At 57.7% G+C, this 23,217-nt stretch overlaps 3 protein-coding genes across 9 annotated transcripts; all 3 read right to left on the reverse strand.

The window, feature by feature from the left end:
- Positions 1 to 39: 39 nt before the first annotated feature.
- On the reverse strand, positions 40 to 8,850 carry MAFG (MAF bZIP transcription factor G). Of its 4 annotated transcripts, none has more exons than XM_020906187.2 (3): positions 8,767 to 8,850; positions 4,965 to 5,028; positions 40 to 4,867 (listed from the first exon to the last, which is right to left on the reverse strand). In XM_020906187.2, exons 2-3 carry the CDS (start codon positions 4,998 to 5,000, stop codon positions 4,415 to 4,417), a joined length of 489 nt encoding a protein of 162 aa, XP_020761846.1. In that variant the 5' UTR covers positions 5,001 to 5,028; positions 8,767 to 8,850; the 3' UTR covers positions 40 to 4,414. The 4 variants fall into 4 exon arrangements, with proteins under 4 accessions (XP_020761846.1, XP_070335833.1, XP_020761862.1 ...); XM_070479732.1 differs by having other exon boundaries at positions 8,771 to 8,832; XM_020906203.2 differs by lacking the exon at positions 8,767 to 8,850 and adding an exon at positions 7,658 to 8,273.
- Positions 8,851 to 12,903: 4,053 nt separating this feature from the next.
- Positions 12,904 to 17,627, reverse strand: PYCR1 (pyrroline-5-carboxylate reductase 1). 4 transcript variants are annotated; one of them, XM_020906158.2, is made up of 8 exons: positions 17,549 to 17,627; positions 17,012 to 17,124; positions 16,692 to 16,762; positions 15,757 to 15,936; positions 15,280 to 15,501; positions 14,877 to 14,969; positions 14,562 to 14,725; positions 12,904 to 13,734 (listed from the first exon to the last, which is right to left on the reverse strand). In XM_020906158.2, exons 2-8 carry the CDS (start codon positions 17,076 to 17,078, stop codon positions 13,569 to 13,571), a joined length of 963 nt encoding a protein of 320 aa, XP_020761817.1. In that variant the 5' UTR covers positions 17,079 to 17,124; positions 17,549 to 17,627; the 3' UTR covers positions 12,904 to 13,568. The 4 variants fall into 4 exon arrangements, with proteins under 4 accessions (XP_020761817.1, XP_020761832.1, XP_020761825.1 ...); XM_020906173.2 differs by having other exon boundaries at positions 17,012 to 17,138; positions 17,549 to 17,625; XM_020906166.2 differs by having other exon boundaries at positions 17,481 to 17,568.
- A 2,529-nt stretch (positions 17,628 to 20,156) lies between these two features.
- Positions 20,157 to 22,867, reverse strand: MYADML2 (myeloid associated differentiation marker like 2). The gene has a single exon (XM_020906563.2). The coding sequence runs from the start codon at positions 22,319 to 22,321 to the stop codon at positions 21,398 to 21,400; it is 924 nt and encodes a 307-aa protein (XP_020762222.2). The 5' UTR covers positions 22,322 to 22,867; the 3' UTR covers positions 20,157 to 21,397.
- Positions 22,868 to 23,217: the final 350 nt, after the last annotated feature.

Here is a 23,217-nt window from a genome sequence, read left to right on the forward strand (position 1 = left end):
CGCCCCGCCCGCGCGTTGCCCCAAGGAAACACCTGCCAGTCTCTTTAAAAGGTGTTTATTGATCATATACAAAATAAAGAAAACCTTATATATCACAAACATACACTATGTACAGCAATAAATACCCGGGGCCTGGCCCAGTGCCGCCCCTCCTGGACAATAATTTAGCAATAAATACTGCACAGGGCAGGGAGAGCACGAGGCCACGGCCGCCCAGGTCAGCCAGGGTGCCCCAGTGAGGTCCTTCCCCACCTGGATCTTCAACAACCCCCGCCCGCCCCGGCAGATCCCAGCGTGCCCCCGGCCCCCCCACTTCCTGTCTTTAGCCTTAGGCAGTTAGGATCTGATCAACTCTGCTCGGCCCACCTTCTCAGTGCCAGGAGAGCAGCAGAGCTGGACACACTGGACAGCCCTTATCCTGCTGCCCTAAGATGCCAGGAGAAGGTTTTCTGTACCCACTCCCGTTTGGTTAAAGGCTTCAGGGACTAGCAGTTTGGGGGATGTGGAGAGGGTGGGGCTGGGACACAGGTTGTTAAGAGGAGTCCCCCTTCACAGGTCACTAGGGACGGCTCTCCTAACACTCCAGCTCAAACTGGAGGGACACCCACGTACCAAGGCTGCTGCTCCAGGGTGGGGTGGAAATGTGTGCCACTGGTCCAACAAGTATAGCACATGCTCAGGACACAGACCAGAGCAAGACAAGCTACCAGCCTCCAGGGCACACCCTTGCCTCTTCCCATCGGTTTCAAAACCAGACAGCTAACAGGAAGGCAAAAACCTGCCAGGAAGAATTATTCGGTGGCTTCTGGGGGAAAAAATCGTTAATGTGTTGGTTCCTTTCACCAAACCACAGCCTAAAAAAGTAACTTAGAAGATCCTAGAGCGGAAACAGTGCTGCAGGCTGTGGCTTTCCAGCTGTGGACAGAAGCTTTGGCCAACCGGCCACCCCAGAGAGGGAAGCAGCAGTGACACGATGGGACTTGACCATCTGTCCCAAAGCAGGCTGCAGTGGATCAGAGCTGCAGGCCCAGGCACTGACCACTGAGGCTGCTGCTGATGGTCAGGGTTGTGCCCAGACCTGGAGGCCTGGACCAAGAATACAAAAGCCTCCAGGGAGACCTGGCACCTGGCAGAAACCAGCACACCACCCAGCAGCCATAGCTTCTCCAACACAGTGAGTGCAACCTGGAGCAGTGGCCAAGAGCCCCGTGGAGGGCTCCCTGGAGCCATAACTCTGGGCAGGAGCTGACCTGTTCCCAAAGGGTTCGCCTCTGAAATCTGAGTGTCCATGTTGGGATAAGGGAAGACTGGGCGAGGGCAAAGTGTAGGAAGGTGCACATTATGGTTTACTTAGCGGACAAGTTTGGGAGACTTGGCCTGAGCCAAAGTCCTCAATTCGCTGTGTCAAAAAGTTGAGGAGAAAGAGAACACGACACACTCACAGTAGGAAAAATGAATTAACGAGAATCAAAAAGACACCAAACAGCCACATGTGGACACAGGATCTACTGTCAAGGACCAAAATGAAATGGGGGGGGGGGGGCAGAGAAGCCCCAAGAGGCTGGCTTAATGGGAGCAAGATGCTCCCCAGATCCAAGGAAGAGTCGCTCCAAATCCAAAAACCTCAAAAGGAAGCATAGCCTCACTAAATCCAGACGTGTCTGTAAACCAAACCAAGAACCTGTAATTCTGTTCAGCACATGCCCACCCTCAAACCTTCCTCTCTCCAGGTCTACAGCATGACAGGAGTGCACAGAGATAGAGGCTCCACCTCCAGAACAAAAGTGGGGACTGTACTTGGACACGGAGAGCCTGTCCCTCCCCTTGTCCAGGACAGGGCATGATCTCTCTTTAGGGATTCTTATGATGTGATTCCAACTTGCTGCTACAAACAACATCAACCACTCTCTTCTGGACCTTAGGTAGACAAAGCCAGACTGCAGGGAGCGAAAGGAAGCCACTAAGTGATTCAGAGTCAATGGTCAAAATCTCCATTGCAAGCCAACCTGGGTATAGCCAGGAATGTCTCTGAGTGTCTAGGGTCAAGATCAAGCCCAACAAGACAACAGAAGTAGACAGCCCAAATTCCCCAGAGTTTAGGCATGCTGCATCAAACTCTGGGATGAAGATTCTACTGTCTATAAGGTTAAACTCTGCCAGGTCACATTGTTTTTCTTTTCACCAGCCCACTTCTGTGCTTTTTCAAGGGGTTCAGGGCCCCCAGAGAAGCCAGCCAGCGAACCCAAGTAGTAGCCAAACCCCACATGGCCAGAGCCAGGGGAGCAGCCTCTTGGGGGGCGGGGCAGGCACCACAGACAGCCCCCCATCATGTGCCTACAAGCAGCTGCCCAAGCCAAGTCTGAGACTGGCTGCCTCACTGAGTTGCCATGACGGGAAGGTGGGCTCAGCCCTGGGGAAGCACCTCCACAAGCTGAGCAGTGGATCCCTGGAAGACACAGACCCCAAAGGGCGGTGAAAGAAGGCCCAAAGCCAAGAGCTGCCAGCATGGTCAGGGGGAGAAGAGGGACAGGACTTGGCCTCGGAGACCATAGCCCTTGTCTGGCACTGGTGGGGACCCCCAGGCCTTCAGGCAAGGAGAAGGGGCTGCTCCAGGTGGGCCCCGAAACCACCTGGCTCTGCCTGGGAAGCACCGTCCCGCAGCATGGAAACAGCTCTGGGATAAGTGGGCAGTGGGTCCCTGGGCTTCCCCTGCTGAGGCCCACCTGAAACCCACAGGAACAAATCTCTGATTGGTGGCTGGAGCCCAAACACGGTGACTGAAGGCCAGAAGGAAGACAGCCAGGGGCAGCTTGGCCCTGGCCTGGTGGGCACCCACAGTGACTCCTTGTTCCCTTCGAGCCCCCACCCAGGGCCAGAGGCCAAGAATAAGGAAGTAGTGCGGGGAGCAGTGGGGTGGGGCGCCCAGGATAGCCCCCATTTTCACCTACACTGCCGCTGGATCAGCCCAAGCCTGAGACACACATGCGAAGCCAAGGGTCAGCCTGGGGTATGGCAGAACCCTGCAACTGACCCCTCCGTCCTGGGGCTCAAGGTGAGTGCCAAAGCAGAAGAGGCAGGGCTGGCGGTGCAGACCCCCAAGCTCCACTGGAGCAGGTGCAGCCCGGCACAACAGCCTGGGCCTGACAAGTCAGCGGAAGCAAAACCACAACCAAATCCAAAAAAACAAACACGGGAGAACAGACACAAGAAGTGACACCCACAGGTCAAAGGTCACCAGAAGCACCAGCACGTGACGCTGCACAAGACCTCACCAGGCACGGACGACACCACGGCACCGGCAAGAGACGGAAGCAGGAAGGGGCAAGGGAGTAAGTCACTTTCGGTACAATTGCAAAAGAGATAGCAAAGAGGACGTCAGGACGCGCCTTCTGGTCGCTCGCGGCTTGGCTTTTTTTTGTCTTTTTTTTTTAAACTGAGTTTTATAAATAATGTCTGATAACTCTGTGTATATAAAAACTAAACTCCAACAGCCACAAAGACTTGTCTGTAAGTTTACAAGAAAGGATTTTTTTTTTCTTTTTTTTAAACTAGCAAAGTTTCTATTATACTTTCTTCCCTTTTCCATGTATATGGTCAAATGTTCTTGCTTTTTTTTTTAAAAAGACAGTTTTATAAATACTCTGCAGCTTTTTTTTTTCTCTAGCTTTTAAACATATAATTTAATAACTTCGTAAAAGGAACTTCTCTCTTTTAAATAAAGGGCTATGTAACCACACAAACAGGTCATGTAAACAGTGACACGGGACCCATCGAAGGACACTGGACACACCCTTCACGCTCACAACCAGTGATTTGGTCTTGTTCAGTGCAACACGTCAGGCGTGAGTGCCAAGGCCCCTGGCCCACAGCCAGACGACGTCCCATCCCCCCTAGCGCCAGACTGGTGGCCCGCCTGTCCAGGGCCCTCGGGGACAGCCGATCCCGTCTAGGCCTGCGGGCTGGGCTGAGAGTGAACCTCCTGGCCTCCTGCTAACCCGGTGGCCGTCAGAGCCTGTGGGTCACTCCATAGTGAGAACAGCCTCTCCTGCCCTGTAGCACTCCGTGCTCGGGGGAACATGCCCCAGAGAACCTGCTTGATTTTCCTCTGTCCACTCCCACAGGCTGACTCTGGACTCCAAGCCCACTTGCCCGTGGTACACAGGGGGCGGGGGCGACCCCACGTCACCGCCAAACTGACCAATCTCAACGTACAAAACACACGATGACAAAGACGAGATCAAAGGGGCTCAGCCCAGCGCCCCTGGGGTGCAGGTTGTGCTTTGCAGGGAAGGGAGGAGGTAGGAGAGGAGGAAAAGGAGAGAAGAGGAAGAGGAGGGAGGAAGAAGGGGACAGGGCTGCCGAATTTGCCATGCGCCTACTGGCCCCTTGCAGACCCGCCTGGCCAAGTGTGTCCCTACGACCGGGCGTCCGTCTTGGACTTTACTATTGTGATGACGCTGGTGGCAGCCACCTTGCCGGGGACAAGGGGCCCCAAGCCAGCAGCAAGGGGACCCCGAGCTGGCGCCACAGGGCTTCGGGCCACGGTCCTGGCGAAGTTCTGCAGGGCCTCGTACTTGGAGCGGAGGGCATCGAGCTCCAGCTTCATGCTGGCGTTCTCAGAGGCCAGCTTCTCCACCTCCTGCTGCAGCTCCGCCTTCTGCTTTTCCAGCTCCTCCTTCTGGGTCACCCGCTTCACACGGCAGCTGGCGGCATAGCCGCGGTTCTTGAGTGTGCGCCGGCGCTGCTTCAGCTGGATGATCTCCTCCTTCGACAGGCCCCGCAGGTGCTGGTTCAGCTCCCGCACCGACATGGTCACCAGCTCCTCGTCCGTCAGGCTGGTGCCATTCTCTCCCGGCTCCCGCTTCACCTGGGGAGGGCACAGTGCACGAGGTCGTGGGCCAAGTGGAGGCCATCCACCCCTGTGCCATCCCAGCCCTGAGACGCTGCCCACCCTATCTGCTCACCTTCAAGGCCTTGTTTCCTTTATTGGGGGTCGTCATAACCCGGGGGGCACAGCAAGCAGGCACTCTGCGAGACAGGGAGCGAAGGTCAGGACCCTGGAGACCACACCCTTTCCCTCCCCAATCCACACAGAGCCTTGAGCCCCCCTGAAACCCTCTGTCTACCCAGGGGAACACACCCAGCCCCGCCCCGCCCCCCCCAGCCTCACCCCTTGCCTGCCCCTTCCCTTTGATACCTGGGCTCTCCAGAGCTGGGTTGCTCCCTGTCCACCCTGCCCCTAGGGAACTAGGTGGGAGGCTAGGAGGCTCAGATGGGGGAAGGGGAACTGAAGGGCTATTAGGGAGGCAAGTAAAGGGGCTGGGAGTGGAGGGGTAGAGATTAGAAGGGTGCGGGAGGGGCCAGCCTAGAAGGAAGCCGGGAGCTTTAAAAATAACCCCAGTGTGCCCCAGAGCATGGCTGTTCCTGGCGAGTCATGCTGACTCAGCACATCGCTCCCGCTCTCTGCTCTCTCACCGGCCTGGCACTCCCTGAGGCTGCCAGCCAACACAGCCCCAGGGGACTGGCAGCAGCAAGCTGCTGGGGCGGTGAAGGCCAGCCTGGCCAACAGCAGGTGAGGGTCGGGGCCAGGGTTCTACCTCCCCTAAGCCGCCTGGGACAAAGCCCTGCTCCCGTGAAGGCTCAGTGGGCTGTCCCCACTGGGGACTGAAGCAGAGGGGAGGATGCAGAAGACTGCCAATTCTCCTAGACTGTTCACTTTGAAGAGTAGCAAGCAGAGTTGTCCAAGCCGCTCTGACTTTGTCTTTAGCACCGGTGGGAGCTCCCCACCCCCCTGGCAGCAGACACTCCTGCCAGGGGAGCCCGGCCCCATGCCCCTCCGCCCTCTTTGTCCACCTCTGCTGCGGATGGAGTAACCATCCTGTGGCTTTGGTTGCAGCTTTTTGTGCCCCTGCCCCACCCCATCCAGGGTATTTCACAAGAGTGCCCACAACTGACCCCCCAGGGGCCTGCTCAACCCTTTCTGGCCAGTGACTATTCTATGGCTCCCTGGTTGGGGTCCCCACCCACAGGGCAGGGAACAAAACTCAGAGGGCCCCCTCACCCACCCACTTGGTCATCTTTTCTGCATCCTGCCCTCACTTTCTGCAGCCCTGCCAAGCACATTTCTCCCCACTGAGTCCTGGGATTCCTGGCTCAGCTGGACCACCTCTGTCCCCTTGATCCCTCCGTGACCTTTCAGGTTAGATGCAGGGAAGTAAATGGAGGCCTGACCAGGACTGTGGTGCCCTCCTGGAGAGGCTATGGTGCCACTGCTCTTCCAGAGCAGAGGAGCTGGAGGTCACAAGGTCTTCAGGGCCCCACGTCTACCACAGGAACCAGGTCCTCCAGGTGGAGCCAGAAGGGCTCCCCCAGCTCTGAGTCTGGGTCCAGAGTCACTGAGTTGGTCCTGCCACTGTCAGCATGAAGGAAAAGCCCTGGCACCAGCTTTTCCCACGCGCCATCCTCCCCCCACCCCCAAATGCTGAGCATACGGTGACTTCCTGAAGAGATCACACAGAAAAGTGCCGAGCATGGCGGCTGGGAGCTGAAAAGTGCCTTCTCGGCAGATTTCACCCTCCACAGAAGCCCTGAACTCAGCACAAGTGTAGCCAATCGCCTCCTAATCAAAGGTGTGCCAGTGCGCAGCTCGTGAGGGGGAGGGGCGGGTCTTAGCAAAGCAGGGGCTTCCGACCTCCTGGCCTGGTCTCCTGGCCTGGTCTCCGCTACCTGCAGACTCACACTGCTGGGACGGAGACAGCTTTTGGGCAAGGGATGGGACTGATGGCTCAGGGCACCACAAGAAACCAGAGGGAGGGGATTTCAGAGGCCAGATCAACGAGAACCTTTACCCTGTTTCTCGTCTCTGCTTCCGCTAAGGCTGAGCACACCTTGTGGAGAAGGCATGAGTGGTCCCAAAGGCAGGGATCCATCAAGGTACTCAGGGCCACTCATTCAAGCTGAGAGCCAGCCAGAAAGGGGAGAGCTCCATCCTCTTTCCCGGGTGTGGACAGCAGACAGGAGGCCACTCCACCCCTGCTCCTTCTCCTGATCGCAAACACCAGTGGCCAAACTGCCCTGGCAGGTTTGGCCTTGGTCACTCTGGCACCCTCACCTAGCCCACTGCACTCCCACCCTGCCCTTTGGACCAACCTTCTCCAGAAGCCCTTTGTAAAGTCTAAAACTTAATTTCGACCAGAGCATAAGTAGCTAAGAAGAATCTACACGTTCCTGGGGCATAGAATTCCAGCCAAAAGATCAGCTGAAGTGTTAAAACACCTGGCATCTATAAGCCCAGGGCTGGACAGGAAGGAGGACAAACCACAAGGTCAGCCTTGGCTAGCCATGAACCCCTGGGCAAGAGCAGTCAGCTCTGGTCTAGATGGAGTGCTCCCCTAACCCTGAGAAACCACCCTCAGGCTGTCACTGCTCAGGAGTCCCTCCCTACCACTGGCCTGACACCCAGCAGGGCCACGTTCTTCGCTAACCTGCACAGTACTGAGCCCCAACCTCAAGTGGAACCACTCTGGGGTGACTGGGATTCGTCAACTCCTGCCATCCACACCAGTCCACTTGTTATGCCCTGAAGGCTAGGCACCCTCAAAGTTACCACCACTCAGACCCCAAGGCAAGGCTGTGAAGAAAGCCAAAGCCTGCTCACCAGACACCTCACTCCCCTGAAGTCTAAGTCCTTCTGCTTCCTCTCCTTTGCAATTTCCTGGTAGAGCTGCACCGACTTGCCCCTTGAACTGTCCACTGTCACCGAGGACTCAAGTGCAGGCACCCCTCCTTCTCCCACTGCCTCATGTCTTCCCACCTGAGGCAGCCCGGCCTGGCCAACCACACCAGCCATAGGGAAAGCCTACTTCCCAGCCTGCTAGGACGGCCCCCCCTAAGCTCCTCCCCTCTTCTCAGAACTATTTCCCAGTTTGGGGAACTGTCCCAGAGGCGGGTCAGGGACCAGCAGCCTGAGAAATGCCTGCCTGGGAGGGGATAGACAGACCAGGGGCTTCACCCTCTACCCTGGGATAACCCGCACCGTGACCGCTCCGTTTACTCCTCACCCTCCTATCGTAAACTCACGTATCAGTCTAAACTTAAGCTGGCGCCCCAGCCTTGGGCCTGGCCCCTTCTCACTTCCCACGGTTTCCTTCTCACCGCTCGTTTCCCGGCCTCTCAGGCCCCTAGCTCAAATCCCCCCAGGCATTAGGACGAGCATCTAGTGACCTCATGCTGATGACTCAGCAAGTCTCCCTCTGGGCTCTGGCACGCGTGTGACGGAGCGAAGCCGGCGCGGGCAGGGTCTTCCCAGCCCCCCCACGTGCCGCCTCCTCCCCCCAGCCTGCCAAAGACCCCGCGCCAGGAAAGCCTTGACACAGACACCTGATGAATCAGCAGCTCAGACCGGGGCCGCCGAGCTCTTCCGCGGAGCCCTGGGCGCCCTGCTCGACCCCACCCTTTCCTCCCGCCACCCCGGCCGCCCCTCCCTCCAGGACGCCCCGGCTTTACCTAACCAGCCCAGAACACGCCCCGCCTGCCCCCCGAGAGCCCCTGCGCCCACCCCAGCACCCCCGGCTCAGGGGCCAGGAACCGCTCCTGACCGGTGGGGAAATCGAGGCACGGGCCGCCAGCAGGGCACAGGCAGACCCAAAGACCGAAGTACCCGGCCCGCGCCGCCGGGAGGAGCCGCAGCCCCGCGAGCACCCGTCCCCGGCCTGGAATCCCCGGCCACCCACCGTCCGGCCCTAGCCCGGCCGCCGCCGCACTCACCCACCACACTGCGGGCCCGGCGGGCCGAGGCCGGGGCGGGGCGGGGCGGGCACTCCGAGGCCGCGCTGGGCTGGCCGAGCGAGTACTCCAGGCCCAGAGTGGGGGCTCGCCGCTTGCGCGGGCCGCGCCGAGCGCGCTGGGAAGGCCGGGCTGGACCAGGCTCGGGGCTCGGGATTCTCCGCCGCCGCCGCCGCCACCGCCGCCACAGCCACCGCCGCCGCCGCTCCACAGACGTCACATGATGTTTGGTCACGTGGGCTCCATTCATGAAGCGGCGACGCGACCGGCTGGGGCTTAAAGGGGAAGACGCGGCGGCGGCGGCGGCGGCGGCGGGGGCGGGGCACGCCTACACTGCGCCTGCGCGCCCTAGCACGGTCGCCTGGGCAACGCGCGCCGCGCCCGGTGGGTGAGGTCTCGCGGGACTAGCCCAGGAGCGCGCTCCCGGCCAGCCACGCCCCCTTCCAGGCGGGGCCTGGCGATCCTGCCCAAATACTCTTCTGTGCCTTGTGTGCAGGACGTTTCAAAGGCCACGTGTCCAGGGCGCAGGTGCGGATCAGAGGTCCCACGCATAACGGAGAAGATTCTCACGGTAGTTCTGATGCCGCCTGTCAGACTCTGCATGCACTGCCTCCATAACTGGAGCGGGCCTCATCCCTGCCAGGAACATTGGCCTGGCTCACAGAAAACCATATACTCCCGGAGGTGAGGGGCTTGTCCAGGATTCAAAACTTAGGTCTGTCTGTCACTTCCAACATCCTTCCTGTAGTGTACTCTGTCTTCACCCAACATCCCGAGACCTCACAAGGACTCAGACGGTCCCTGAAACGCGTCTAGCTCAGAGTGGGTGAAGGGTAAACATCTATTGAATTAACAGTTGATGTAGAAATTGTACCTTTCCTTTCCTGTTTCATTGGCATTTGCCTGGAACTCAGGTCACCGGTCTATGTCTGCTCCTGAACTTTCTGTTAGTTCTCACAACTCTTAAAAATTCCCAGAGAAAAAGGTGACAAAAGGCAGACAGGAAATTGAAGGGATCCAATTTCTACTTTGAAATTCTGGATTTACCTTCTCAAGTGTAAAGCCAGGAAGGGAGACCTACCCTGCCAGGCAGGTCAGAGGGATCAGGTGAGCTGAAAGAAGGATGAGTGAGAGAAGGGTTGCCTGTACTCAGGGGGATTCAGTGCCACTGAATGAATGATGGAGGCCAACCCAGGAGGCCCCCAAAGCCAGGAGACATCAAGGTGTCAGCAGCTCTCTCTCCCAGACTGTAATTCCCTCAGAATCCCACAGGACCTTGTCACCTACTTTGCAGGGTTGCAGGTGGTTGTCTTATCATCCTGTCTGTGTTCTTTAAGGGCAAGGCGTGTCCCCCTGCACTGGGTGTAGCCTGAGTCTCACAGATTATAGGGCCTTAATATACTCAGGGAGAGACTTCTAAAGCCCTCAACTCTTCTTTTTTTATTTTTATTTTTTCTTCTTTTTTAAATTTTTCTTTATTTTTGATTGTGGGGGCCTTCATTGCTACGTGGGTTTTTCTCTAGTTGCGGCAAGTGAGGGCTTCTTATTGCAGTGGCTTCTCATTGCACAGCACAGGCTCTAGATGTGTGGGCTCTGTAGTTGTGACTCTTGGGCTCTAAAGTACAGCCTCAGTAGTTGTGGCACACAGGCTAAGTTGCCCACAGTATGTGGAATCTTCCCAGACCAGGGACTAAACCCACGTCCCCTGCTTTGGCAGGCGGATTCTTAACCCACTGGACCACCAGGGAAATCCCACTCTCGACTCTTAATGTACTAGACCACAAAGACTTGCCCCTCAGGCCAAGAAAGAGGTCTTCTTGGACCTCTCGCATCCTCACCACCAGCTGCAAGCTCTTCTTCTGTCCTGCTCTGCTTAGGTGTCCTCATACTGGCAGGGATTTCTCCAGGTGTCACTTCCTGCAGGATACAAAACACCTCATAGTGTTCTCCCCACATCACACCCCTTCTTGGGCCTGTGTGGCTCTGCCACAATTCCCCATCTCTGGCCTTTGGTGGTTGGAATCAAGGTTCACAGACCTGCTGGCTGAAACCCAGTGTGTTCTTCACAGGGTAGCACAAAGCTTGTTACAAAGCTCATCTGGATCCCTGTGTTTCCTCCGAGACTGTGATAGGTGATTCCTTATTTTGGAACCACCTTCTGGCTTTCTCCAAACCCCAGACCAGGGCACATGTGGGAGCAGCAAGACCCCCTCATCTTATTGGTAGACACCTGACACACGGGAGGTGCTCCAACAGTGAGACTGACCTTGACTTGAAGGGCACAGTCAGGAGAGGCTTTGGTCCTAGGCAGATGTGTGGCCTGTGCGACCATCTCTTCCAGGATATGTTTCCCCCAGAGTGATGGTGCCAGGGTCTCCCTGCACTGCCAAGTACTCTGCCAGGCAAGGCCCATAGCTCACTCATGCTTCTACCCACCAGCATGGGGTTCCAGGGGCTCATGCCCTAGGGGGGCCCTGCAGGAACTCCAGGCCTCATGAGGGCCTTGGGCACTTGGTACATGGGGAGTGACTGGGACTCTGGAGGCCACCCTGACAGGGACAAAGGAATGTGGTCTTGCCCCTGTGTGCATGCATGCTCAGTTGTGTCCGACTCTTTGTGACCCCCTGGTCTGTAGCCCACCAGGCTTCTCTGTCTGTGGCATTTTCCAAGCAAGAATGCCGGAGCACGTTGTCATTTCCTCCTCCAGGGGATCTTCCCAACCCAGGGATCGAATCTGAGTCTTCTGTGTCTCCATCATTGGCAGGTGGATTCTTTACAACTGAGCCACTGGGGAAGCCCTAACTGCTGTAGTCTTAAGGCAAAAGCCTTAACTGCTGTTTTTTCTGTCTCCTGTAGATTTGGAAGGCCATGTCCTTGTCCCCAGAGTGTTCCCTTCACCCATCACATTTGCACAGGGCTTTGGTTCTAAGTGGGCCCAGAGGAAAGAAATGAACCAGAGTTGAGACCTTGTAATGCAATTCCTGGAAAACCTCTGCCCAGGGGCTCTCCTGGTCCCCTCCCATCACTTCACCTGGATGCCCCCTCCACCACCACCCTACAGATGCCCAGTCTTGTTCCTCTGACATACTCACTCAGGTGTGTGTGAGTGTGAACCTCTGGAGGCAAGGGGCCTTGTCCTCATGCTCAGTAATTTGTTCATCAAACAAATGTGAGCCCTCTTGGCCCCAGAAAAGGTTCTGACCCTCAGCAGCTCCTCTGATCTTGTGGGCCTCTGATGATGGATAATTTTAAGTCAACCTGACTGGGCCATGGGGTGACCAGATACTATTTCTGCGAGGGTGTTTTTGTATGAAAGTTACATGTACATCAGTAGACCAAATTAACATTTTCTTTTTTCTTCCTTCAAATTAACATTTTAATCAATAAAGCAGATTGTCCTCCTTATGTGGGTGAGCATCACTGAAGCAGTTGAAGGCCTGAATAGAAGACTGACTCTCTGCAGAGTAAGACAGGATTATCCATCAGCCTACTTTCAGGCCTCACTTGCCTACATCAATTCTTCCTGCCTGATGGCCTTCAAATCAAAATACTTGTTCTCTGCGGGTCTCCAGCCTGCCTGCTTGATACCATAATTGTGAGCCAATTTCTCATGATAAATCATGATATGAGTTTTGCAACATACATAAAACATGATAAATCCTGTTTATATATATATGTGTGTCTATATATATATATATATATATATATACATAGATATATAAGCCATCTCCTACTGGTTATTCCTCTGAAGAACTCTAACACATCTTCCTAGGGGGATTCTTCCTTACCTGCCCTTGGCCTTGCCTGGGTGAGCTGGGGAGACATCTATCCCCACCAAACCAAGAGGCCGAGGCTGGTACCCCTCACCCCCACAGCAGGGCCTGCCAAGACCAGCTATGGTGCCAGTTTCCTGTCATGCCTCTAGTGACTTTCCCCAGAAGCCCCCTCACACTCTGCTCACTGGGAAACTCAGCCCCACCAGCCAGGCTGGCTGACTTGGAATGTAGGGCTCTGGGCATGTGGGTGGCCAGCCTTCAATGTTATACCAGACAGCGATGACCCTCCAGCACAGGTGGGAGCCTCCCTCCCCATGTGGGGACAAAGTTACAAGTCCAGGCATTGGGGATGGAAACCAATTTATTTAATCTAAAAAGTTAAGAGACAGAGCTGACAGCGTCTGTGGGTCAGGCCAGGAAAGGGAGATGATGGCGTGAGTGTTGGAGCCTCAGGAGTCCAACCACCTGAGGAGCCTTTTTCTCAAATGTCGTGCTGGCCAAGGACCATGGGCCCTTCTGTGGGATATCGGGGACACTCTGGTCCTTCCCACACTGAGGAAAGAGTTGTGAGTGGGAAAAGGGCAGACATTCTCCTTGGGTGGGCCTTCATGGTGGGGGTGGGGTGGGGTGGGGCCTTGACCTTTGTACTCAAAGCGAAGCCAGCTAATGCTGGGGGGGGAGGGGTAAAGCCCCCTCAAGCCTCCTGAGCTTTGGAGGAAGGTGGTCCTGACGTGGTTTGGGGATGGAGGAATCGGGAGGCTGAGGTCAGAGAATCCTTGTTTTGGACCAAGGATTGGTCCAACCTCCTTGGGGGACCATGGAGGTTCCCACTGGGAGGTGATGTGCCCCATCCCTGGCTATGACTTGCTGATCCAAGTGGACCAAGCCATGGGCAGTGTAGATCAACATGAGGACACCCTGTGCAGCCTGGGGCTAGATACTCTCAGCGCAAGAGCTGCGAGCCCAGGAGGAGAAGGCGGAGAGTGGTCCGCAGGCAGGCTGGACCCCTCAGTCCTTCTTGCCTGCTGGGGCCATGCTGCGGGGCAGCAGCTTGGAGTGGCCAGAAGGGGCCAGCGAGGCACCGGGAGGGGAGTCCAGTTTCACCTTGTCCAGGATGGTTTTCTTGATGGCAGCTGGTGAGACCTTCTCCTGGTCGGCCATGGACTGCAGCTCTCTGGGGAGACAGTGAGGAGGGCTGCGTCAAGAGCCCCGCCTCCTTCCAAGCTCAGGGGCCCAAGAGGGAAGTGGGAGGAAGCCCATGGCTTCCAGCAGGGAGCTGCTGCGCTGTCACTCCTACCTCAGGGCCTTTGTCTCTGCAATGCCCTCTGCCAGTGACCCCTCCCCTACACTGCCATCCAGCTGCCACTCACCGCATTCAGGTCAGCTCAGGGTCACCAGATCTACCAGCAGCACCTGAGACACAGAGCCCTCTCAGCCCTGAGCACGGGACACAGGCATCATCTGCCTCCCTTGCAGGCTGGCACCCAGAGGGCAGTGCTGTGTTCTAGCCTCACTATCAGACAGTGGTAGAGAAGCCCGGGCACTTGGACTAGACAGCAGGTGGGGTGCTGAGAAACAGGCCTGTCCATCCTGCAGACCCGAACTTGCAACAGGGGCTCTGAGCCAAGATGGCACACCGTGTCCGTCCCCTGCTCTTTCAGCTTTCACTGCTCTCGTTGTGCCAGTACCTCCTACGCATCTCTCTCTCTCCCCGCAAGGCCAAGAGGAAGGTGGTATTGTTAGCCCCACAGGGATTTCCTCCTGGCCTGCCTCCCTGGCTTGGATGACCACCCCAGTCAAAAGGCCCCAAGTGATGAAACAACATGAGGAGCAGAGCCTGGGCCCGGGAGGCAGCGCCTCCTCACAGGATGATGGGGGATGGTGAGGGATGCTGTACACTGCAACCCCAGGGCTCACTGTGCCCTGCCCAATGCCAGGCCAAAGCTCAATAACCATCTGCTGAGCCAGTGACAGAGTGGGTGGGCAATGGCTGAGGCCCACCGTGTGCGGGTGCAGGAGGCTTCCACGGCATTGATGAGCAAAGAGCGAAAGCCCCCGCTCTCCAGAACATGCAAGGCATGGATGGTGGCCCCGCCTGGTGAGCAGACGTTATCCTTGAGTTGGCCTGGGTGCTGTTCAGAGTCCAGTAGCATCTTGGCAGCCCCCTAAAGCCAGAGAGAGGGGCTGAAGGTTGTGAGGGTACTGCCTCCCCCCATCCCAGCCACACCCACTGACTCTCCACCCATCTGCCCCAATGCACCAGTCTTGGTCCTGGCAAGGAGTGACCCCCACCAGAGGGTCAGAAAAAACACTAACCAGCAGAGCCTGGGCCCCAAGGCGGACTGCCAGGCGTCTTGGAAGTCCCATCTTCACGCCTCCATCAGCCAATGCGTCCAGGGCTGTGAATGCCTACAGGAAGAAAGCACTTAAGCTGCTGTCCCAGGCCCATTCTCATCTTCCTCCGGGCAGTGCTTAGGACAGCAACCCCAGGGTACCTCATGGCTCCCCGTGCCCTACCCACTGCCCAGCCAGAGCTCTATAAACACCTGCTGTGCGAATGACTGAGTTGGTGGGCAGTGGTTGAGAACCACTGTGTGCAGTGGGTCTGCAGTAGCTCTGCCCGCAGAAGCCCAGAGCAAGGAGGAGGGTGGGAGATGGGGAGACATGCCCTGAGGTCCTGGGAACTGCCTACTTGCCCCTGCCCCTCCCCAGTTCTCACATAGGCTGGGCCACTGCCGCTGAGCCCTGTGACAGCATCAATCAGGTCCTCCTCCACCTCCGTGCAGAAGCCCACGCTGCTCATGAGCTGCTCCAGGAGCCTGCCGTCCTCCACCTGGGCATGGGTGCCTGTTGCATACACCGTGGCCCCTTCCCGCACCACGACCGGCGTGTTGGTCATGCAGCGGATGACTTTGGGAGCTGGCTGGAATGCCGTCAGCTTCTGGAGGAGAAACCAGCTGTGTGTCCATCCCGGCCCCATGCCCTGTGGGCTGTGCCAGATGTGGGTGTGAACGTGCTCACCCAACTCACCCAACAGAACACTTCCTGAGTTCTACAGGCTGCACCAACACAACACACCCACTTCACAGGTGGGGGACCCCAGGTGTGGAGCAGGCCAGGATTCTTGAGCCCTCTGCAGTGCATGCCTCTGCCCCATCTCCAGACCCTCGGGACAGCTTCAAGCCGCAGTGCTCACCTTCTCAATGGAGCTGATGGTGACGCCAGCTGCGCAGGACACCACGATGTGCCGAGCCTCAATGTCAGCGGAAATCTCATCCAGGATGAAGGGGATGATGTGTGGCTTCACGGCCAGGAAGAGTACGTCGCTGTGCTGCACGGTCTCCTTGTTGTGGGGCGTGAGGTTCACCCCCATCCTCTGCAGGAAGCACCCAGGCAGGCTCAGCCTGTGATTCGTGGCTGGCTGGCCCCCACAGTGTCCCCCCCAGGCCAAAAGCCCCTCACATAGCCCCTCATCATAGACGATTCTGGGAATGTCAGCATGGCAGGGCTAGCGGCTCAGGACATGGGGCACTGGCATCCTCTAACTGCTATTCCCACCCCAAAGTGGAGGGAAGCATTCTGCTCCGAAAGGTAACTCTTTTGTGGGTGGAAAAGGACAAGTGCCCACAGTCCAGGCTCACCCCACCTGGGTCTGCAGCCCCTAGACCCCTGCCCCGTGCCCTCCTGGTATGAGTAGTGCTATAGGTAGTGGGCTTAAGCTGGGAGTTTGCCAGCACCCTTGGAGCCCTCACTCAGCTATGGCAAACTGAAGCTGCGTTCAGCCCTTGGATGTCTGTCCTGGCCCCCACACTGTGACCCCTTGTGGGGGCTCCACTCAGGGAACTGCATTCTTGACCAGCAACCTTTTCCCACCAGCTGCACATGTGCCCATCAGGCAGGTCCCAAGAGCCGAGGGAGGGAAGCCATCTGCAGTCCGAGAGGCAGAGTCTTTAAGATAGTCTTCCCCAGGGACCCTCTTCTCACTGGCGTGGGGAACTGCGGCACGGTGCCACCCACTGGGGCCCCTACTCCTAGTCTTCCAGGGTCATGGCTGTCACATACTGGCTTCCAGAAATACTGACCAACCTCCAGAGGGACAGCCGCCCAGTCACCCTCCAACCCTGCACCTACCCTGAGGGCAGAAACAGTGGCCAGGTCCATGTCTGGGGAACTGGCCATTATCTTGTGGGCAGCCACAACACCTGCAGGAGACAACAGTCCCTCCCTCAAGGCCAGGCCTGGCATCCCTCCCCCACATTCCCAGGAAGAACAGGAAACCTCCCACCCCAGGGTAAAACAACAACCACGGCCTTCCTCCAAACTTCCCAAGGCTACCGTTTCCCACGGCTCAAATGAGGCTTGTTATCCCGACTCCCTCTTCTCCTCGCAGCCTGGGGAAGAGTAACAGGCCAACCCTCTTACGCTTGTCCTTTACTGGCCATAGAGCCTACCTGCTGCTGTGAAGCCCTTGGCCAGGGCAAAGGCCAACTGGCCAGCCCCGATGAAGCCCACGCTCATGGTGTCTGGAGGTCTGAGCCCACCGCCCTCTCAGCTGGCACCGGCTCTGCAAGAACAACGCTGGACGATGGGGCAGAATCCAGCCCAAGAAGTTAGGCAGACAGTGCCAGCTCTGGCCACTCCACCGTCAATCGGAGTACCCCCGCCCCCGCCCTATCTCAGCCGGTCTAACTCTCCCCTACTCCGGTGCCCCGCCCACCGCGGCTTCCCAATCGGTTCCCGAGGGTCCCAGACACAGGGAGCTGGGACAGGCGCGCCCGCCTCCGGAAGAGGTCCGCAGCTCCGGAAGAGGGGAGACGAATCATTTGCGCCCCGACGCCCCCACGCCCGAATCCCCTCCCCACGCCCACACCTCCCCAGGTCCGAACCCCCTTCACGCCGAAGGCGAGGGCGCGGACCCACATTTCCTTCCCGCGGCAGCACCGCCCTCTCAAGCCCGACTTCAGCCTGGCCCCCGATAACCCAGTTACCCTGTACGTGTCGCCCCCAGTCTGCAGCGCCGCGCCCGCCACGCGGCACCCACTCCCGGGGCCCCACCCCCGCCACCCCAGCCAATCCGCGGCGCGGCCTCCCTGGAGCTGGCCAATAGAGGGGCGCGGGAGGTGCCGGGGCCGTTGCATCATCCGCTCGCCCCGGCCCCCCGCCCCCGCCCCCTAGGCCCAGTCGCCCCCGCGCTTCAGAACCCGCCCAGCTACCCTCAGCCCGGGCTCTGGACCCTTACCCACCCGAACCCAGACCGCGCTTGGGGACCGAGAGCGGCGGGGAAGGGGCGGCAGGAGCCGGGTTCTCAAAGAGCCTGTAGCTTGAACACGGACGCGGCTCTCGCTCGCTGTGAATACAGACAGGTTATTAACTTGATCGTCGAGTATGGAGGAGTACAACTAGATAGGATTTTTTCCTTTCTTTCTTGTAATGGTTTTTTTTTTTTTTTAAATTACTTGCTAGGTTTCTTGCTTTATTTTCGGGAAGGGGGGATTGAAAACAATTTATCAAATAAGAACATTTAAGGTATAGCACTATTTTGATACTGTATTTTGTCACTTAATTTTTTTTTTTTTTAATTGTATCTGGAGGTGTGGAAACTGAAGAGACAGCCTGGGCTTTCTCAGAATCTCAAAACTGGGAGACACCTGGGAAGTCCAGGTCCCTCCCCCTGAGATCTGTACCCCTTCCTTCCCCACTACAGTTTCCCCTCTGTTAGTCTCAGGCTCAGGTGCCCTTTTAAAATACATGGCCCTGGGAGTCACTGGCCTATTACCACCATGACCCTCCCCAAACAGGCTCTCAGGGTGGGTAGTGGTCAACCAGTAGATAGAGGAAGATGACCTCCTAGTGGCCCAAGTTCCCACAGAGCACCCCATGTCTCTTGACATCTTGTCTGCAGGGTCCGTGAAATCTTTTGGCCTTGGATTCTCAGAAGATCTCTACTTATCTTTGTGAAGGACATGCTCGGGGCTCATTTGAACTGAGCCTGCTTTTGGGGTTCAGAATACTCTGGAGTCCCAGTCAGCAACAAAGTTAAAAGCAAAAGTAAGAAGCAATCCTCATTGACAACCCATCCCCTACCAGGGGAGGTGGTGAGCTGCCTTTTTTTTTTTTTTTTTTTTGATTCTGTATCTTAAATGATGACAAGCTGTTCTGAAATGTAATTTCAGTGTATTTGGATGTTTGTGCCCCAGAAAGCAGGGCTGTAAGTTCTTGGCGTAATAATGACCAACACCAACACCACCAGACCACTGTGCGGTGAGCTCGTGTACACAGCAGATGTTCAGGCCTCCTTGTGTTTATTGTGGCGTTCAGTCCTCACCCTCTAAGGGAGGAGCTGTTGTAAGTTCCGGCCCAAAATGGCTTGCTCAGGGAGTGGCCCAGACTCAAACGCATAGATGCAAAGCTGGGGATCCTACCATGTTTTGGCTGTGTGTTATTAGAGAGGGGCCTCCCAGGTGGCTCAGTGGGTAAAGAATGTGGCTGCAATGCAAGCAACCCAGGTTCGATCCTGGGTATAGAAGATCGCCTGGAGGAAGGCATGGCAACCCCTTCCAGTATTCTTGCCTGGAGAATTCTATGGCTAGAGGAGCCTGGTGGGCTACAGTCCATGGGGTTGCAAAGAGTCAGACGTGACTGAAACGACTTAGCACCCACGCACGCCCATATCATCAGAGAACAGAGTCCGTCCTTTACAAAGTATTGTTTTTCGCGTGACAACAACAAATAACTCCTTCCTCCAAAGAGTCCTCTGATCCAAGGAGTGAATATCATGAGGACATTCCCCAGTGCAGCCTCTTGGGGGCAGAGGACATCTGGTACGCTTATCTTGAGCCCTGGAACCCCTCTCCTCCTCCGTCTACCCGCTCAAGACCTTTGAAATTTAGAGTGGATGTAGCTTTGGGGGCAGAAGACCACAAAACAGTGAACAAATTGGGGACGTGTGACAGATAACTCATTTCAGAAACTGGGTTAGAAAAGGAAGGAAAACTGTTCAGGCCTCCCTGTGGTCTGGGAAAGGTGTGGCCCGTAGGCGCCTTTGTCACCTGGTAGCACGCTCCCAACCCTCACCCTCCTCAGTCAGCAGGGCCGCCAGGACACCTTGGATCACAGGGGCTCCTGCCCGCTCCTGGATCTGCTGCTGAACTCAGGCCTCTGCAGGTGAAGGACCCCTGTGCGTGTGCCCTCCCCAGTGGGCAGACAGGCCGTGTCTCTCTCACTATGCATGGTGCCAGCACAGGTAGCCCTCGGATGCTGTGCCTAAAAGCTGCTTGGTACACTCTGCTACCATGAGTGTAGTGGCCCCTCTGCCCACTGCCATGCCCAGGACCCCTGGAAACCCCAGTGGTGGTGGTGAGTGCTGAGAACTCCCCACCCCCATCTTCCCCTTGTTGTCGCCCACTACTTCCTGAGGAGACTGCCCTCCCACCACCCAGTATCTCAGCGCCCCACCTCCCCCGCGGCTGCCTCCTTCCTCAGCCAGGTCTGGTCTAGGCTCTTCTCTGGGAACATTCTGGCAGATGGCCCAGGAGATGCAGGTGGCCACCACCCCCTCTGGCTATCACCCGCTTAGCAGAAACTACTCCGTGCAAATCAGCGTTGGTGTTTATTTCCTGCTCAAGGCCATGGGCCAGGCTGTGGGCTGAGTGGCTACTGTGCTTGGGCAGCTAATGGTTTGCCCCAAGCTGGCCCAGTCTGGGCCCTTGAGTGGGAGAAGCTGGCTGGAGCGTGGAGAGCAGTGACCCCAACAGGCCCTGGTAGACAGTGACCAGGCAAAGGAGCTCTTGAGCGGAGGTCGTTGGTCTGTGAGCACCAGAGTACCAGCGCCTGGTACCCAGGTTCGTGTCTCAGTGGCTGCCCCAAGCTGGTCCTCCTCTGGATCAGGGCTGCCCCAGGCCAGGCCCCCCGGGTCCTTGGCAGGTACGGGAGGAGCTGCTACATCGGGGTAGACGCTGGGGGCTCGGTGGTGGCTCCCTGGTGGGTGAGAACCTATTGTCTTCCTAGCGTGCTGTGCCCTTAGCAGTGTTGCTGGCCCCTATGGGCCCCTCCAAGCCTACGCTGCCTCTAGCTTGCTGAGGCTGCCCTATGCGACCACACTAGAGTCCTTGCTCAGCTTCTGAGGCTGTGGCTACTCAGAGGTGGGCAAGGCGGGGTCCTAGTTCCCGGCTCCTTCTCCACGTACAGGCACAGATACCCCAGCAGGAGGGCATCTGCCTGGATCTTTCCAGGGTTCCAAAAACTGCCCCCTTAAGGCCAGAGGAAGCACTGGCTTCCCACACCCCTCCGCTGACCTGGCTCTGGCCCTCTCCTGGGTTCCCTTCTGACCCCTTCCCACACCTCTGGGAATTGTCACTTTTCAACTCTACTTAGGTGACTCAACCCAGACATGGTCTCCAGACACTGATGGGCTTTTGGGCCAACTTTGCAATCCTGGTCTAAAGGTCCCCATCTGCATGGTGGGTCACAGGAGTGCCTGTTTCAAAGGCTTCTCCTGTGTTACAGGGGCCAGCACTGAGGGAGGGCATGCCAGAAAATGGAGAGAGATGGAAAGAGAGAGAGAGAGACAGAGATAAGCGAGACAGAGAGATAGAGTGGGAGTTGCCTGGCGAGACTCCTCCTCCATGACCTGTTCACGGCCTCCTGCCCTCTCTGCCCCTCTGTCCCCTCTCTGAGCCTCCCTGAGCTGCACTGCTGAGCACTGCCAGAGACCCTGCCACAGCTCTCTTGGCCGCCTCCCTCCAGTTCGTCCTCAGGGGTCTGCGTTCACCTGGGTCTTCTCATGATGCCTGAGCCCCTGGAGAGCAGAGGTGGGTGGGCTGCTGCCACCTGTTATGCTAGAAGGTGGGCACGAAGCGGATCCTCTGGGAGTAGGCCAGGTCAGCGACGTAGAGGAGCAGGTTGACGTAAGTGAAGGTGGCCACTACCAGCTGGCTGTCCCAGGGGCAGCTGCCCTTTGGGCAATCGGGGGGCCGCCCAGGCTCACCGTACTTGGGGTCGAAGCAGAAGACGGGCCAGATCACTGCAGCACTGAGGTAGAGGAGCACGGCCAGGAAGGTGTACACCACCACCACACGGTCGAAGGGGCAGCCCAGGCCCCCGGTGTGACCCAGCACACTCAGGACCACCACCACCACCGTGGCCAGGAAGCAAAGGCTGTAGACGGTCACACACCACTGGGTGGCCACGTAGCGCCCATAGTGGCTATCATGGACCAGCGCCCCAAATATGATGCAGGCCACAAAGGCCTGGACGATCTTGAGGAGGCCTGACACTGTGGCCATGTAGCTGGCCACCTGGCCTGGCCGGGCCCGGGTCAGGGCCACCTCCGTAGCGTAGGCCAGGAAGAGGAGCCCGGCGAAGACGCTGGCTGCAAGGCGGAAGTTCCTGGCCGTGCAGCCCTCGGGCTCAGGCGGACACTCCAGCCGGGTGAAGTACAGTGGGTAGATGACCGCCGCCGTAGCGGACAGCAGCGTGGCGAGCATGGCGAAAGCAGCCGTGAAGTTTCCCCAGGACAGGCGCAGACAGCCGTGTAGCCGGGTGAACTCGCAGGCCACCACCAGGACGGAGAGCGCGAAGCAGAAGCCCCAGGCTGACATGCAGAAGGTGCCCTGGACGCCCGAGAAGCCGCCCCGGTGGGCCACCAGGCTGAAGGTGGTGCAGCCGAAGACCAGCTGCAGCACGCGGGCCGTGCCCACGGGAGACGTCACAGCACCTAGGTGCAGGTAGCCGCCCCCGGGGGGCTCCATGGTGCTGCCCATGTGGCCGGCTGCGTCCTCGCCTCACACAGTGCCCGGAAACCCTGGGGTCTCTCTCGGCTCCGTCTCCCGCGGCAGTGGCAGGTGCCGGCAGCCTGCAGTGGCGGTGACGCCGCTGGTGACATTGCAGCAGAGCAGCCTCTCTGCCGCCTGTGCTGGGGGGAGGGGAGCCGAGGCCCCCCCAGCGCTATAAATAGGTGACCGGGATCAGAGCCCCGGAATAGCAGCCTGAGTGCCTGTCCCCATCCTGGAGGGACATCTGACCCTCGCGTCCCGCCAAGCCCCGGCCAGTACCATTAACCCCTTGGCTGCTGGCACCGCCTCCACCTCCGAAGCACCTGCTTCTGTCGGTCAGTCAGCTCCGCTGCCCGGGGAGGGGGGAGGGAAAAGAGCAGCAGGGACCAGGCGCCCCAGCTCGGGCAGCCTCTGCAGCTGTGCTGGGGGCGGGGCACAGAGAGAAGAGGGCAGCAGCCGCTCTGGAGGCAGCGATCTGTCTGGGAGGCCCGCGGCGCTTGGTTCAGCGCTGGGATGGTTTCAGGACCCCATTGTCGTCATCCCTCAGCCCACACTCAGCTCTGATTCCTGGGAGGCGGTGGGGAAGGGGAGTGGAAACCCTGAGACCCTTTGCCCAGCTCCCAAAGGTGCCCACCCTCATTCTCGTCACCCTGACCTGGGGGCTGAGTTTTAGCTTTTATTTGTGGGGATTATAATGGAACTTTTTACTTGATCCTCCTAGTCATGTAAACACCTAGGAAAAACTCAACTCTCCCATTTTTAGCCTAACATATTAACAATAGGGACTTCCTTGGTGGTCCAGTGGCTAAGACTGTGGCCTCCTCAATGTAGGGACCCCAGTTTGATCCCTGGTTGGGGAACTAGATCCCACACACCACAGCCAA

Source organism: Odocoileus virginianus, chromosome 17, assembly GCF_023699985.2.
Source record: "Odocoileus virginianus isolate 20LAN1187 ecotype Illinois chromosome 17, Ovbor_1.2, whole genome shotgun sequence".
Lineage (NCBI taxonomy): Eukaryota > Metazoa > Chordata > Mammalia > Artiodactyla > Cervidae > Odocoileus > Odocoileus virginianus.

Coding starts and splice junctions, on each gene's coding strand:
- MAFG (XM_020906187.2), bottom strand. CDS start 5,000: ATGACGACCCCCAATAAAGGAAACAAGGCCTTGAAG. Junction 4,868..4,964: donor AAGGAAACAAGGCCTTGAAG/GTGAGCAGATAG, acceptor TGCCCTCCCCAG/GTGAAGCGGGAGCCGGGAGA.
- PYCR1 (XM_020906158.2), bottom strand. CDS start 17,078: ATGAGCGTGGGCTTCATCGGGGCTGGCCAGTTGGCCTTTGCCCTGGCC. Junction 16,763..17,011: donor CAAGGGCTTCACAGCAGCAG/GTAGGCTCTATG, acceptor TGTCTCCTGCAG/GTGTTGTGGCTGCCCACAAG. Junction 14,726..14,876: donor TTGGGGCCCAGGCTCTGCTG/GTTAGTGTTTTT, acceptor CTCTGGCTTTAG/GGGGCTGCCAAGATGCTACT.
- MYADML2 (XM_020906563.2), bottom strand. CDS start 22,321: ATGGGCAGCACCATGGAGCCCCCCGGGGGCGGCTACCTGCACCTAGGT.